Here is a 16078-nt window from a genome sequence, read left to right as displayed (position 1 = left end):
AAAATATTAGCTTTAATTTCTCAGTTGAGTCGTAGTGTTTCATTTTTAAATTTTTTATTTTTCATCTGAATTAAATCTCCTTGTAACATTAGACTTGTTCGGTTAGAGCATGATACAGTTTACTCATGCAGTGTTATATTTGCTAATTTTTTTGATAAAATAATATTGAACTTAAATCACTTTTAAAAACTTTTTATGCATATTTTACATAAGTATGTTCGATTAGGAGCATCATTAAAGTGCTTAAAAATAATACATTTTATTTCTAAAATTTTTAATTTCTAGAGAAGTTATTGAACTTTTTGACTTCAGTCTTACATAACTATATTCAAGCACCCATTTGTATAAACACACATCAAAACTATGCAAACATATATTTTAAAAAAAGTCAACAATTACCAGCTGCACAGAAAATATCTTGCAGAGGCAGTGGTATAAAATATATACCGGCCTAAAAATTCAGGATTTCATTCTAAATTTTTTCGAAGTCTCAGCTGTGCATTCTTAGGATAAGTAAATTCATACAAAATTTTATCACAATTTAAATTCTTTTATATACTGCTCCTGAAATGGTCAAGACAGAAATGTTCTTAATAAGGGAGTTAAAGCAACAAAAGTCAGTGTAATATAACGACAAGCCATTGCTCTGGCAATAACAGTGAGAGGAAGCCAAGCTACTGGAGCAATTTATGGTTCAAAAAGGAAAAACTATGAAATAATTTCATTAAAAGCTGATGTTGAAGATAGATTTTAATTGATTTAATAGAATTCTTAGATTGATTTTTAATTGTCTAATAGTGTATGTGTAAAATATGAAATAACCATAATTTTTTATTTTTTAGGGAAGAGCATTATTCTCACTCAAAAGTATGTCTGTTTGCACAGTTACGTAAACCCCAGAAAGATCTTAATTTTGAAGAAATTCATAAAATTGAAGCTGCGAGAAAAATAAATAAAGTAGTGAGTAAAATTTTTTCTCCAATGAGATATTCTTACAAAATATGTTACATGCATATTCAATAATAAGAAATACATATTGCTTTCATTATGGACATTTCAGATTGACAAGTACTGGATTTTGAGTTTGTGAAAGAGAGTTATAAATATTTTATGAGATTTTTTATATAAATACTTTTAAGTGCTGTTCTGAAAATTTTTATATTGGTTACAAAATTTAAATTCATGGTTTAAACTAGAGATTGCAGTGAAATATAGTGAAAATCGTGTAACACGAAACTGTGGGGACTAAAATGTTTTTCCGTGTTTGAAGGATATTTAAAAAAAAAAATAATAAAAACTGTAAAAAAAAAAAAAATCTGAAATGTTTCAGATTTTAAATTACGTCCAAAGGGGCGTTTTTTTAACATTTTGTGTGTTACCTTTCTTTATTAAATATCATGTTCCTCGCACTTAAACCATAAGATCCAGTGCTGCAACAGCAATATCGCAAAATAGTTTTAAAACGAGCATATCTTTAGAATTTCCGATACAGAGACTCACGCGCTGGAGATAAAAATGTTTTTTCTGCATAACGTTGCCATTGCTCGCTTTGAAATCCTTGAGTTTGTTAATCAAAAATTCGTCAAAGTTTTAAAAAATAGGAAATCGATCATAAAACAAATTTCAAATTTGGTCTTCCACATGCTCATATTCGTTGGAGGATTACGTTATTCAAAATTCGATGACTCTATGTACCGTTATTTTATGACAATGTGAGAAATATACATACATTTACGCAAATTTTCATTATTTAATTTCTTCAAATATAATGCAGGACTCTAACATTTTATGGCAACAGTTTGAAAAGTGAACCGACATTTATCCGTCCGACGCAAAATGCCAAAACGAAACTAATAGTCCTTCGGGATTCAAATCCCTTTGGACTAATAATTCAACAAAATTAGGTTTATTAGAGTGCATTTTATTTACATAGATATGTATATATACGTTTTTTAATAAAAATCAATGAAACAAAAATATCCATAAGAACTAAATGAAATTTAATATAAAATTAGGTTTTTTAAAAACAAAACATTTATTGAGTTTTTGGAAAATAATCTGCTATTTTTCTTTGCATTGTGTTTTTTAGCATCAAATTGTCAATAAATTGTTGGATCTCGTCTATTTTGATATTCATTTCACCATTGGAATGTGTGTCTAAATAACTACGCATAATTTTCATGATGTTCCTCATTTCGGATGACATGGTAACAGGAGCTGCTATTTCATTTAATTTTGGTCTTCGGAATCTGATCATCAATGATATTTTTTGAACTTTGAACAAACTCCAAAATATCTCTGTCTGTCATAATTGGGGCAGTACACATATTGTCATCATCTACTGCAATGAATTCTTCCATAGATTCAGTAGGGCAGTCCAATAATGCAGAATCTTTCTCAAACATTTAAGTTTCGGCTCAGTTTCAGTAGCTTCCTTCTCCATTTCTTTTGCTGCCAACAAATCTGATACTTTTGAGAATCCTGCATGACAAAAGCAATTTTCAATTGTCCTTGGAGTCATTTAATTCCATGCAAAATACAGCATATGGAGAGCATCTAATAAAATGATCGAGAAATCTTCATTTGCTTCAATTGCGAGTAAATAGTTTCTAAGCAATTGGTTACGGTAGAAAAATTTCATGTTTTGTATAATCCCTTGATCACAAGGCTGCAGGACACTAATCCCTTGATCACAAGGCTGCAGGACACTAATCCCTTGATCATAAGGCTGCAGGACACTTGTTGCACACACTCATAGGCAAAAAGATAAGCTTTCAATACAACGTTGGGGTGAGCCGGACAATTGTCAATTATCATTGCAACCCTATGCTTTTCTCAAAAAGAATTGCTCATCTAACTTTACGATCCAGTCGGTAAACATTGTAGCTACCATCCATACCTTTTTGTTTGGTGTGTATTCGACTGGTAATGTTCTTACATTCTTGAAACACCGCTGTATCAAACTTTTGCCAATAACAAATAAGGGTAGTTTTTCAGAACCATCCAAGTTACATCCTACCAATGCCGTAATTCATTCTTTAGACAGTTTTCTCCCTGAACACGATTGTCCCTTAAATGCAAAAGTTTTATTGGATAAGCAGCAGTAAAATAACTCAGTTTCGTCCGCGTTGAAGACATCTTTCGCTTCATATTCTTCAAGTATTGAAGGCAACATAGACTGAAATCAATTTGCTGTCATGGTCGGTAAAACTTGACTAGCTTCACCACAAGCATTTTTTAGTACTATGTCATTTCTTTTCTTGAAATGTTCTAACCATCCAGGATTTTCAAAAAATATAATACCCATGTGTTTAGCAAGCTCGTTGCTTCTTTCTAGCATTAAATGTCCCAATATGGGAGCATTCTGGGATCTTGCTTCTTTGAACCAAACTAGTAAAGGTAAAGGTAAAGGTAAAGGTAAAAGTATGGGGGACACCAGCGATGTACCATAGGTCAACTGGTAATGCCTTCCCATACTAACTCTTTGAAAAAAAAAAAAAAAAAAGGTGGTAATTGCAAGTTTTATAAGAATTTGCATAGACTGAAGCTTTCCAAAAGGTCTAGAGTTTGCCTATTTTGGTACATCGTGCAATTCCACAGTACGCCCTGCATCCAGTATTTATTAAAAATAATGGTGTAGGGCATAAGTAGATTACAAAATAGTCGGAATACAATTTGAGATTCACAAGATAAATTGAACATCTGATTTGGTGCAACAAAAATAGGAGATAAACATAATTAATAAACAAATAAACATAATGAGATAATTATAATTAGTACTGGCAACACAATGTTAAAATGAATTGTTATAATAATGTAATGCTAAAGAGGTGGGTGTCCAAGGGTTATTTCAGATATATTGGTTTATTGCAATTTGTAAAATTCACGAGCGGAGCCATTTTGTCCATAATCACAGCATGTAAAAGTTCACTAAGTTTAAACTGTATGTGGACTTACACTTGACAGAGATCTAGGCCGTAAGAAGAGAGTCGTTGCATAATTTTCTGAAACTTTGGATATTGATGTTTATCTTTAATTAAAAACCTTTGGAATGCCAGGAGGTCAGTTCTTGGGGATTTTATGTGAATATCCTCAGTTAAGAGGCATGAGAAAGTGTAATGATCAGGAGTTCCCTGTTCCCCACATATACAGATATCAGAATTTGCCAAATTTCTTGCGTAGAAATATGTGGGGAAGGGTCCATGCCCTGTTATAAAGTAATTTAGTAAAGGATTCGAGTTCAGATATGCGAAGCTTACATTGGGGATCAAGTTATATGTGCATACCAAACTAGTAAAGCAGTCTCTAAATCCTCGTGCTTAACTGTTCTCATCTGTTTTCTCTCTGGCTCAAATTTACTCCATTCAAACATTTTCGTAATTTGCTCTCTTTTTTTAATTATTGTTGATATAGTACTTAGTAATACCAAAAGCTTTACAGATTTCCGTTTCGCCTTCTGTTTTTGATCAACAGCCTTAAGAAGCTCCATCTTTATTTTAAGCGAAATAAGAATTTGCTTTCCCAAGCTCTTTGCCATTGTGTTTGTAAAAAAATTCTTCTAAAATGGTGGGGAGGGAACTAAACTCATAGATCTTTACTCACACTGCGAAGTACTCGTCATCGAATTCCAAAGGCAACTGAGGAGAGATAAGATTTTTGTGTGGCGTTTGTAGGGGGTGGAGGGTGAAACTAGCCCTCCTTCCTATGAAACATGAAAACACCTCTCTTAAATCTGGCCTGCGCAATTGATGTTTTCCGTATTTTGTTCAGTCCCAGAAGGGAAATCTTTTTGTGTTAAGAGAAAAAAATTGCACGAAAATACATAGTAGTTTGTTGGAAGCGTTGTATTATTTTGTGTTAACCAATATTTCGTCTTAAGCATTTTCCCGTTAAACGTATTTCACTGTATAATGTAGACAAAATCAAAGAAAAAGTATTACTACTTTTCCTTTGCTAGTGGTTTGAAGCCTTTTATATTACGTTTCTATGAGAAGAATCTATCTGTATTAAATTTCATTAGATGGAATGACCGAAACATAAAGAAACACTTCTATAATTGCATGACAGTCCTTCAGTAGCATAAATAACAGTCTGGATATGCTGAAGCATCAACTCCGTCATGTATGAGTCAACTTCACAACAACTGCATGCAATATCCTGTTACAAAAAATTTTAACTCTATCTTAGGTAAGCCTTGAGTACATTGAAATCATAACATGATTCTGCGAAGTTTCAAAAGAGTTTAAATCCTGCAACTTGGAAGTCATTGGATCATTTGAAATGAATCATTACCTTTAGAGTGCATGTAAGCATTGAAAGGATATAAATGATGATTTAGTACACATATTCTGATGACTCTCAAGTTAAAAGATGTCTTCAAAATGGGTGTTTAGTGTGCCCCCTAATAACTCATACCATTATAGAGCTATCGATGCTTTGAATATAAACAGCTTGATGGATTAGGGTCAGTGTCATTTTATTCTACCATTAGCCCAGTACTGCAGAAATAAATTATTCATTTGATTATACAACTTAGTGCTTTTCTTCAGAGGTCAAGTTTGATTCTTCCATTTTTACATAAAATACAGTACTGGTTAATGTGTAGTCAACAATGTCATGAAAGTTGGATATTGTCTTCTGTAGCCTCATATATGTGGCATATGTTATACTATATGCTGCATGACTTTTCTTATAATCAGCTTGGATGGGGTCTTCAATGCCATTTCTTATCAGTCAATTTGTACAAGCTTGGACAGTCTGCATTGACTTTGGACATGAAAACAGAGGCCTCTGTTTTGATTATTGAACTGAAATAATTGTCCTGGGCATAGATACTTTGCATATTTGTTTTAAAAAAAAATAATGAAGAAACACCTGTAGGGTTTATTATTCAAAGAAGAGAACCCTTAAAAATTAAATATTTATTAATATTAAAGAAAATAATCACACTATTTCATAATGTTATTGCCCATACAGTGGTTAGTCATAATATTAAAAAAGATGTACTAAGTAAATATTTAAAAGTATATACATATATATACTTTTATATATATATATATTATTGTACCTATTTTTATATTTCTTTATATATATATAAAGAAATATAAAAATAGGCTAAAACTTAAAATTAAAAAGAATGAAACATGTTCATCGGCATTTATGAAGCTTTAATTCATTTTCCGATGAGTTTTGAATTAAAGTTTCAATAAAAAGAAATTAATTATTATTTGTATAATTTTGTATATTTTTCGATTTGCTCTACTAGGTATTCTTTCTTTAAATTGGATTTGTTTTGATATTGTGTTATACCTCTTACACACGGTTACAATTAATTATATTATAGAAGAATTGCCTTTCTTTTATTCCAGTTTAATAGTAAATAAAGTTAAGTTTATATATATATATTTTTTCTAAATAAAAGTAATCATGAGTAAATTTGAAAGCCTATAACCTGCACTAAAGCTGCAAAGTAATAAACCAATAATTTATTATTAGAAAAACTGTGTCATTTATCATCTCCAAGGAAGAGAAATTCAATTAAAACCATGCATTGTTATAAGAAAACAAATTTTTAGTCAGTACTTTAAATTATTTTAATTTAGTATTTTTTAGAACTCCATTGCAGAAAAAAACCATAAAAACATATGTAGTTCTTATTGAAATTGTGATTTACATAAAAATGGAACTGTTTTAAAGAATAAGTTTGACTGTAGCATAGTGAATGTTAATGTTCTTAAATGCTTATAATATTTTATATTATATTCATGATGAAAGATTATCTATTAGTTTTCATATTGTATTGTAGAATTAGTTTTTTCTTGAATTGTTAAATTGTATGTTTGTAATTTACATGTTGAAATTTGTAATTTCAACGGGCGGTGGCATGTTAAGTTAGAATATCAGCGCCACCTATTGGATAAGTAGAGAAACTCTCACTTCGCCATCTGGATTCGGCTAAGCAACATGCCAGAACATGTATTAGATCTGAATAGTTAATTACTGTAAATAAATTAGTTCTTTTGCTATACAGTCCACTTATTAGTTTAGAATCACATATATATATTCAAAATAAAAGTAGGTTAAAAAGCTTCTGACTTGCACTAAAGCTGCAAAGTAATAAACCAATAATTCATAATAATTTATAAATTTATAATAAGAAAACCTTCCATATACCATCTTCAAGGAACACAAATTCAATTTAAAACAATGAATGAAAACAATTTTTAGTCAGAATTTATGACTGAATTCTGACTAAAAATTGTTTTCATTCATGGTTTTAAATTGAATTTGTGTTTCTTGGAGATGGTATATGGAAAGTCTTATTGTAAATTATTAGGAATTATATATATATATGCACACAAACACTCCTTCACATCTATTTAAAGAATTGAAGAATGAGATTATTACTCAAAGCAAAAAGAAAATTGAAAACATTCAAGGATTTAAAGGAATTAAAAACTGGAAAAATTTACTTTTTAAGTTTTCACAATTAAAAAAGCCTTCTACCTATAATAACTTCAAAAATAAAGAACTGTTATTAACAAAATTCTGCTTTTCACCAAAAATGGAGAATTTCTCTCATCACTACAAATAACAGATTTGCCAATCTTTATGGCTTACCAAAATTTCATAAAAATCCTGTCAAATTTAGATTTATAGCCAATAGTACCAGAAACTTCAAGGAGAATGTTGATAATATTTTTACCAATCTACTTAAAATTGTTCATAATATAGTTTTTGAACAAGTTAAAGCCAACAAAAACTTCTGCTGGATTATTTACAACAACTTGAAAAATTACTGAAGAAGTTAGAAATCTTTAAATTTACAATATTAACTGCTATGACTTTGAAAACCTCTACACATCTCTGCCTCTCAAAGAAATCTACGAAAGTCTTTTAGAAATGACAGAATTTTTTCCTGAAATACTTAATATTCTGGATTTATAAAAATGGAAAGAATTTGTACGTTTTTCGCTATACAATAACTATATTAAACACTCAAATTTTCTTTACCTGCATATGCAAGGAATTCCTATGGGAAGTTCATATTCCGCTCATATTTGTAACTAATTTCTATTTTCTAAAGAATTCAAATTCCTAAAGGGCCTACTGATAACAATTTCAGTAAATATGAACACACTTATAGATATATTGATGACATTATTACTTTCAACTATTATAATCTCATCGAAAACAGCAAAATCTACCCAAATTGTCTAAAACTTAGTAAGACCAATAAAATCCAAACAGAAATAGTTTATCTTGATCTAAGTATACATAATCTAGCAGAAATTAAACTTTTTGATAAAAGAAAGGATTTTTAATCTTTCTACTACGAAACTTATAAATTGGAATTCCAACATATATAAAAAATTTATCGCAAATACTATTATTAACCATATTAGCAGAATTGAAAAACTTTGCATTGAAATAGAAACACAAAAAAAGAAATTCTAATTCTTGCCAAAATTTTAAAAGGAAATGAAATTCCTTTAAAATTCATTAATAATCTATTAAAGAAATCTAGAGTAGTCTACAACATATAATACGTTTTAAAAGCATGAATGTTTTATCTGAAAGCTTCAAAAGAGAAGGATGTTTTAAAGGGTGTATAGGATTTTATTTATTTTTTCTCTTAATTACAACCTCATGAGTTTTTCTACTCATATCTATAGAACAATTATTAAAAACTTTTAAACACTTTTTGGGCACTTTTTTGAGTTTACTATTTTTAAAGAGTAATTGATTTTAAAATTGAAATAAAGTTTTACTCTGAATGAATTCTTTATTACCATTTTTGTTTTAAAAAAGTCAGAATTTACTTATATTTCATTTTAATTAGTAATCTTTTTCTTTGTCAAAATGAAACTTTTTATAGAAATATTTAAAAGTTTTTCTTTTTGTTTCAAAATTCCAATTTTTAGCCTTTTGAGCGATTATTTTCTTGCCAGGGATTTTAGTTTTGCCAATGCAGCCAAAATGGCAAACCTATACGTCATTACTGTAATGATCTTTTTAGCTTTGACTGTGTTCTAATGCATGTGCTCGAAGTTTTTAATTGCTTCTTGAGAGATTTAGTTAAGCTTTTTCACTAAAGTTTTATCATTTTACTTACATTTTAAATTCTTTGGATTGCATGCTGTTTGAATTATATGATATATATATATATATATATATATATATATATATATATAAAAGCAAGGATTTTTGTGGAAGAGAGATTTCAATTGATTTCAGTGTTCCTCCTCCTGATGAAATGGCCTGGAAGTTGATTAAATTCCTCTTGTATTATGTTCATTTTAATTTTAATTTTAATTTCTTTAATTTTTTGAATTGAGGTATTGCTTGTTTGAAAAGTTTTGGTGTTAACATTTAAAAAATTTTTATTGCATTTATAGGATTATTTGAAATTTGTTAATTATGAATTTCAATTTTTGGTCTCTGTGAAAAATAAGTTCTAAATTTCTTACTTTATCTTTACTGATAATTTTTCCTCATCTTAATGCATGAAAATACCAGGCATGTTTGTACAGTACAAATTCCAAAATCCAGACATCCATTATCCGGAATGATCTAAAATCCGAACCTCAAAACCACCAACAATGTTTTTCTCGTAGGCTTTCTGCATGCGCATTTGATTCCTCCCTTCGCTCATAATAAAATATCTGGAGAGTTCCGATTCTTAATTTCGCTTTTATACTAAATAAAATACCTTGTTATTGAAGAAACAAACATTTTAGCATAAATTTGTATGAAATTTATTATACTTTCCTTTCATCACCACGTGCTTATCAAAACATGACAACTTGAGTAATGACTCATATAGCAATGCCTAAACAATTTTTTATGTTAGTAATTGGATAATAAAGGAGTAGGGTAACCTTTTATCTTGCCATTACGCTTGCCGATGATTACAGATTTCAGTTGCGCTAAAAATGTTGATGAGGAAAAATTTACCAAAAATTTCTTTCCATATGCTAAAAATAGATTTTGTTGCTGATACTCTTAGACCTAAAGATTATATTTAGGGCTATTTGAATTAAGAATAACTGATTTGTTATTCACATAAACCCAATACCAGAGCTAGGGCTTGTATGGCCGCACAGAGTCGCAGAATTTAGAACACACAGAGACTGCATCAGGCGGTAACATATCTAGCGCCGGTCCTCAATAAGGCTTAAGTATATGTGGGAAGTTATTTATTCAGAACTCTGATAAGCATTAAGCATGTGCAAGAAATATACATAAGTATAATAAATAACTAAACTAATACAATTGAGGCGTAATTGTCTCAGTGCATGATAGAAGCAATATAAAATTTAATGGAACAACTTGTCGTTAGTCGCCAAGCTCATGATGCATAGCCAAATATGTATAGTGAAGGCTAGCTAAATTTGATGATGATAGCTGCTAATTTTAAAGTCTTTTGGATATCGCAAAACAATGACATTTTCCAATTAACGGATTTTCTAAAGAAATGTGGAGAAGCGGTAATAAATGAAGATGATACAAAAGAAGTTTTTCATTGTGATGACAATGCTTCTCAATCATCAATCAATTAATCAATGGCAAAATCTGTAGCATGGTTCTAGATTCAGAAAATACCACTACCGATAGTGAAGAAAGTGACAGAGAAGTTACTGAAAATGAGAAAATTTCAATTGACAGGTTAGTCGGAATTCTCGAAACAGCAGTTACAGGACTTCAACAATTGAACTGAATAAGAGATTGTTTGTCTACAGAATTAAAGAGAAAGTAATAGCACAAAAAACAGAGCAACTTAAACAACTTACGTTGAAAGAAATGTTTAATAAGGTAAATAAATAAATATTAAGCTTTTTTTTTTGTACATTTTGATACTCTTTAGATCATAAATATTTCATTATTTCATAAATCACGATTTCATATTTTTAATTTTATAATTTCTACATGCCATCTTACTAGATTTAAACTCATGATCTAATATCTTGAAAACTCCCAAATCTGGTATCGCCAAAGTCCTGACGAGTCCAGATTTTGTACTTTGTACTGTATTTTGTTTTTAAAAAATTGTTTTGTAATTGTATATATAATTGTGTGTAATGAATCCAAATTTAGTGAAGTACTTATTTAGGAACACCGAGTTGCAGAAACAGAAATTCTGACAGTGTAGCCCATAGATGGGATATTGAAGAGGAAGAACTCTGATTGCATAGAGTCTTAAAATGTAAAATTCATAATGACTAAAAAACTTGGCAGTTGAGGTGGATTAAATTTCGTTTTTATTTAAACTGACATTTGAGGCCACAATTCATTTGGCACTCTAATCGTGCCTATATCTAGAATAATTACACTTTTGAATACTATTGCGATAGGAAGACATCACAACAAAATTGTGTTCAAGCAGCACAGAGGGTAAAGTTAAAAGTATGCGTGTATCCAGTATGGCAGTCTTTTAAGAGAAAGGTTTTTAGGATAGAAAAGTTCAGTTCTCAGAGTTTAGGTTCTGAAATAATTATGTCATTAGCATTATGCAAGCTCTGTGGCATAGATTAATCTAGAAATGGTGCAGTCTAGAAATGTTATTATTATTTTTAGAATAGAGAGGCAAAATACCCATGATAACTGAAGAATTAAGAGACTATTATGGAATTAAAGTATAAAGCTGATTTACATATTTTTTATTTTACATATATATACAGTAGCTCCCAAAAGTGATTGAACACTTGAAGAATTTGTAGAAAAGGCCCTGTACCCCAGAATTGAATTTGAATATAAAGCCCAATAGTTTTTCATATCATCTCCAAGTGATTTTGAATAATACTAGACTTTTTTTTAATATTGATTTATTTCTTTTTTCTAAAATTGAAAAATTTCAGAAGGCATAGATAAAATGCCACAAAAGTGATTGTACACCAAAACATTTTCATAAAATTTCATAAATAGAATTACCGTCTGCTACTTTTTTTATTTTTTGCATTTCAAACTGTTTAAAAATTCACTTGGTTTTATTGTTTGCTTGCTTACTTCGTTATATTTTATTTAATATTTAAAAATGGGTCGTAGTCATTGGGAAACAACAAACATCATTCAAAGAGTTATCATTTTTCATCAAAAGGGTGGAAAACAGATCTGAGATATCACTAAATTAGTAAATTTATCCCATTTTATGGTGCAATATGTGATAAAACGCTTTAAAGAAGGAAACCAGATCGAAAATAAAGTAAAAAGACGTCTGGGAAAGTTAATTCAACATGATCAGAGATTTATAGTTAGAAAATTTGTGAAAAATCCATATTTGAGTGCTGTAAAGGTTTCTACACAATTTACTGAAAATTTTCTACATCAGTTTCACTGCTTGAAACTATTTGATGAGTACTCAGATCAGCTGGATTGCCTGGGCACTCTGCTCGAAGAAAATTTTTGTGAGTGCAAAAAACAGGAAGTTTATATTTTCCTTTGCAAAATCAATGGTAAATACGCCGGAAGTGTATTGGAACCATACCTTATTTGAAGATGAGAGCAACATTTTTGGTTCCTATGAGCGTATAATCGTATGGAGAAGAAAAACTGAGGATCTTAAGCCCAAGAACATGGTTGGAACAGTAAAGCATGGCAGTGGAGGTGTCCTTGTGTGAGGGTGCATGTCAGCATCAGGATTAGGTAACTTAGTATTTATTGATGGCATAATGAACCATACTCATAATTTAAATATTTTAAAAGGTAATTTAAAATTATCTGCCCAAAATTTGGGTACTGGAAACAACTTTATTTTTTATCAGGGTAATGATCCTAAGCATTTGGCCCTCAACGTTCGGCTTTGGTTTCTCTATAATTGTCCATAAATTCTGAAAACACCACTTCAGTCACTAGATTAAAACCCGATTGAACGCATCTGGAGAGAATTAGAGGTTAGAGTATGAAAACCGAACTAAAAACGGGAATAATGGAAGAACAGTGGTGCATATATTTATATAAAAAAAAAAAAAAAAACTGGTGACCTCTATTCCCAGAAATTTGAAAGCTATCATAAATGCTTCAGGATATCCTACAAAATGCTAGCTAACAGAAATGCTACAATGTTTACTAATACGCACAGATTTTTTTAACCCTTTGAGGGTTGGTGTATAAAATAATTTAATTTGTGGTAAAATTTTGCATGAACTCTAAGTTATGGACCCTAAGGACACAAAATTGAGACTGAAGAATTTTGACTGAAGACTGAATTGAGACTGAAGACACAAAATTGAGACTAAGAAAAAAATCTAGAGCGAAATCATGAATTTTGAGAGCCGGTATGTATATTTTATACCGGTGCCTCTCTGAGACATTTTTTTCCAATTATCTACCAATTGTTAATTTTTGTTTTTAAATTAATTTTGCGTACTTTTGATGTGCATCTATAGAGATGGGTGCTTGAACATAGTTATGCAAGTTTGAAGACAAAACATATGTAAATTATGGGTAAAAAGCTTTTGAACTTCATTTAAATTTAATATTATTACTTTATAAAAAAATTAGCAAATATAACACTGCATGCGTAAATCACATCATGCTGTAACTGAACTAGTATAATAGTATTACAAGGAGTTGTAACTCATCAGAAAATTTTAAAAATTGAAAAACAAAACACTATAACTCAGAAAGTACGTTGCATTTTTGAAGTTATACTTTATGCTTTAGATAATATGTAAAAAAAAAAAAAAAAAAAAAAAGCATACTTCATGCTATGATACCAAGAATCCCCCCCAGGGCACACACTTTAGATTATCGAGGACCGCAAGGATCCCTTTTTTATGTTTTGTAAATATAGGTTGTAATATGTCTTTTTGTTCAGGAAGAAACACGGTTAAACAATTTTTATTATTTGATACACCTCGAAGCTCTTATTTCGATTTTCAACTTCTTTGGCTTCCTATGGGCTCCTTTTCAACTTTTGGAAAATTTTAGTTTGCATCTAAAAGGGGCCTTAGAAATGTTTTCCCTCCTTTCACCAACTATGATAATTTATTTTGAAAACAACCTATTTGTATTCTAACCCAGAATTTTCTTCTGAAGAAGTTGCAAGCTAGATCTTAGGCCTCAGATATGTTGAATGCTTTAGGGAATGTCATTTGAATATATTATCATCTTCCTAGGATCTTTCCTGAGTTAAAATTCATTCTTGTGGGATACTATTTATTTACCATAAATGTCTCTCAGCTACTTCATCAATGATTGAATTTAGTATGGTATTGTTTTCGGTGTTACCTTTAAAATTTTCCAATTACTTTTTTTGTTCAGTGAAAGATTATTATTTCATGATGTATGCATTTAGTATGTTTTGAATGTTTCTTATTAAATATATATTTGTTTACTTTCAAGATCAGAAATTTCCACATGTTATTCAGGAATTTGTCTATCCATGTCTTGTCATGTCAGTCATCAGGCCACCATAGGATATGATTAACACAGCTGCATCTCTCATATTCTAATCTGAAAGGTCAGGACATGGTGTATTCAGCCTTTTGGATATTCAGTTCATCATCTTAATTTCTTTATATTTGTGAAAGTGAAGAATGTACCCCATCTTTTGTTAAAACTGGAGAGCAATATATTGCTTTACTATTGCAGTGTCATTAATTAATATACAGTTGTTTTTGTTATGAAATGTTACGAGTCACCAGCCATGTACCAAATTAGTTTTGATTATTCTGAAATGTAAGAAATTTAAAATATTTGTGCTTTCTTTTCCAGAAAAAACTTACTGCTCAAAGGCTACAGAAGTTTGAAGAAGGCTATGAAGACATGGATGCTTTGTTTTCATCAGTTGTTGAAGAAATTGAAGCTCAAATGAAAAAGAAATGATGATGGTATTTGCCTGGCAGAGCAGCACTTTGTAATTTTATTGAATTTTGAATATTTTATCTTTGAGGTCCAACAATCTCTCATAAAGCAGAGATTTACTGCCACACTACAATTTACTTGAAGTTGAAAATGGTTTAAGCATGATATGTGGAATTGCAGTTTAGGTACTAATTTTATCAAGACTGGCATTTTGTTTTTTACTATCCATATGTCACTATAAAGGAAAACATAAATAAAGGCAGATTGTTACAAAGAGCTTATAACTTTTTGATATATTCTGGACTAACTTTAAAGCAATACTTTTTGGGGTTATATATTATTTGTACCATGAAGGGAATCATATAATTATTTTGTATTATATATGGAGTATTAAGCTTTTGAATGCTATGAATGAATGGGAAAATATGGAAGTTCATATTGATAAAAAATTTGTTCACTTTTGTGTATTTAGTGAAAGACAAGTATGTACAACATTTCTTTTAATGTGGTCTTTAGAACTATAAATTGTGAAAGTTTTGACATGGGATATATTAAAAAAGGAATTTTATATGTTTTATTGAATATTAACGACAAACAAATGTTTGTATACAGCAGAATTCATTAAAAAATAATAATCTGCTGCATGTTATTTTGTATATATGATCTTGAAGTTCAAGAAGCTGTTGGTTTTAAAGTCTATGTTGCACATAGTTTAAAACTATTGATTTATTATTAAAGACTATTTCCTTGATTTAATCATTTAATATTGTGGGGAAATTGTATGATGTATTTTGTATAAATTGTTTAGAAATTTTTCTTTTCATACTATTTGTGATGTTTATGATAATATATTTTTTTATTTGCTACCTGATGTAGTTTGTTTTTCATGGAAAAATTATATTTTTTTCATGTGTGTTTTAAAACTGTATTCCACAGTAATTCAAAATGAAGAATAATTTGCTAATTTTTGAATTATTCAACTAATGTTCTCCATTCTAATATGTTCATTGCTATGTATGTATACATTATCAGTTTAACTTGTACTCAAATACTTTCCATAAATAAGTGCAAAAAAATAAGTTTGCCTTTCGAATTTTCATCTTTATGCAAATTTGCTATTTGTATTGCCTCTGTTTGTTATTCTGTTTTGCCAGAATATCATAGCTATTTCCATATTATTTATTGATGAAACAACAAAGAGATAGCAATGATGAAAGTTACTTCCTCAAAACAAAAGCTACTGTAAGCTATACCATGAGTTTAGTTGAGTAGC

The 16078-nt window shown here is 29.8% G+C and overlaps 1 protein-coding gene across 1 annotated transcript in view; it reads left to right on the top strand.

Annotated features, from left to right (window-relative positions):
- The window catches only part of Det (baculoviral IAP repeat containing deterin), a 37504-nt gene extending 21948 nt beyond the window's left edge, over window positions 1–15556 (top strand). The window contains exons 3-4 of the mRNA XM_035362951.2: window positions 843–960; window positions 14716–15556. Of these exons, the coding sequence (XP_035218842.1) occupies window positions 843–960; window positions 14716–14826 (229 nt within the window). The 3' untranslated portion in view covers window positions 14827–15556. The remainder of the gene's footprint in view (window positions 1–842; window positions 961–14715) is intronic.
- The last annotated feature ends 522 nt before the right edge of the window (window positions 15557–16078 follow it).

Source organism: Stegodyphus dumicola, chromosome 3 (genome assembly GCF_044657685.1).
Source record: "Stegodyphus dumicola isolate Sdum_Otavi_A_Nest chromosome 3, ASM4465768v1".
Taxonomy (NCBI): Eukaryota; Metazoa; Arthropoda; class Arachnida; order Araneae; family Eresidae; genus Stegodyphus; species Stegodyphus dumicola.
The sequence above is the reverse complement of the archived record's forward strand: the minus strand, read 5'-3'. Positions and strand labels throughout refer to the sequence as shown.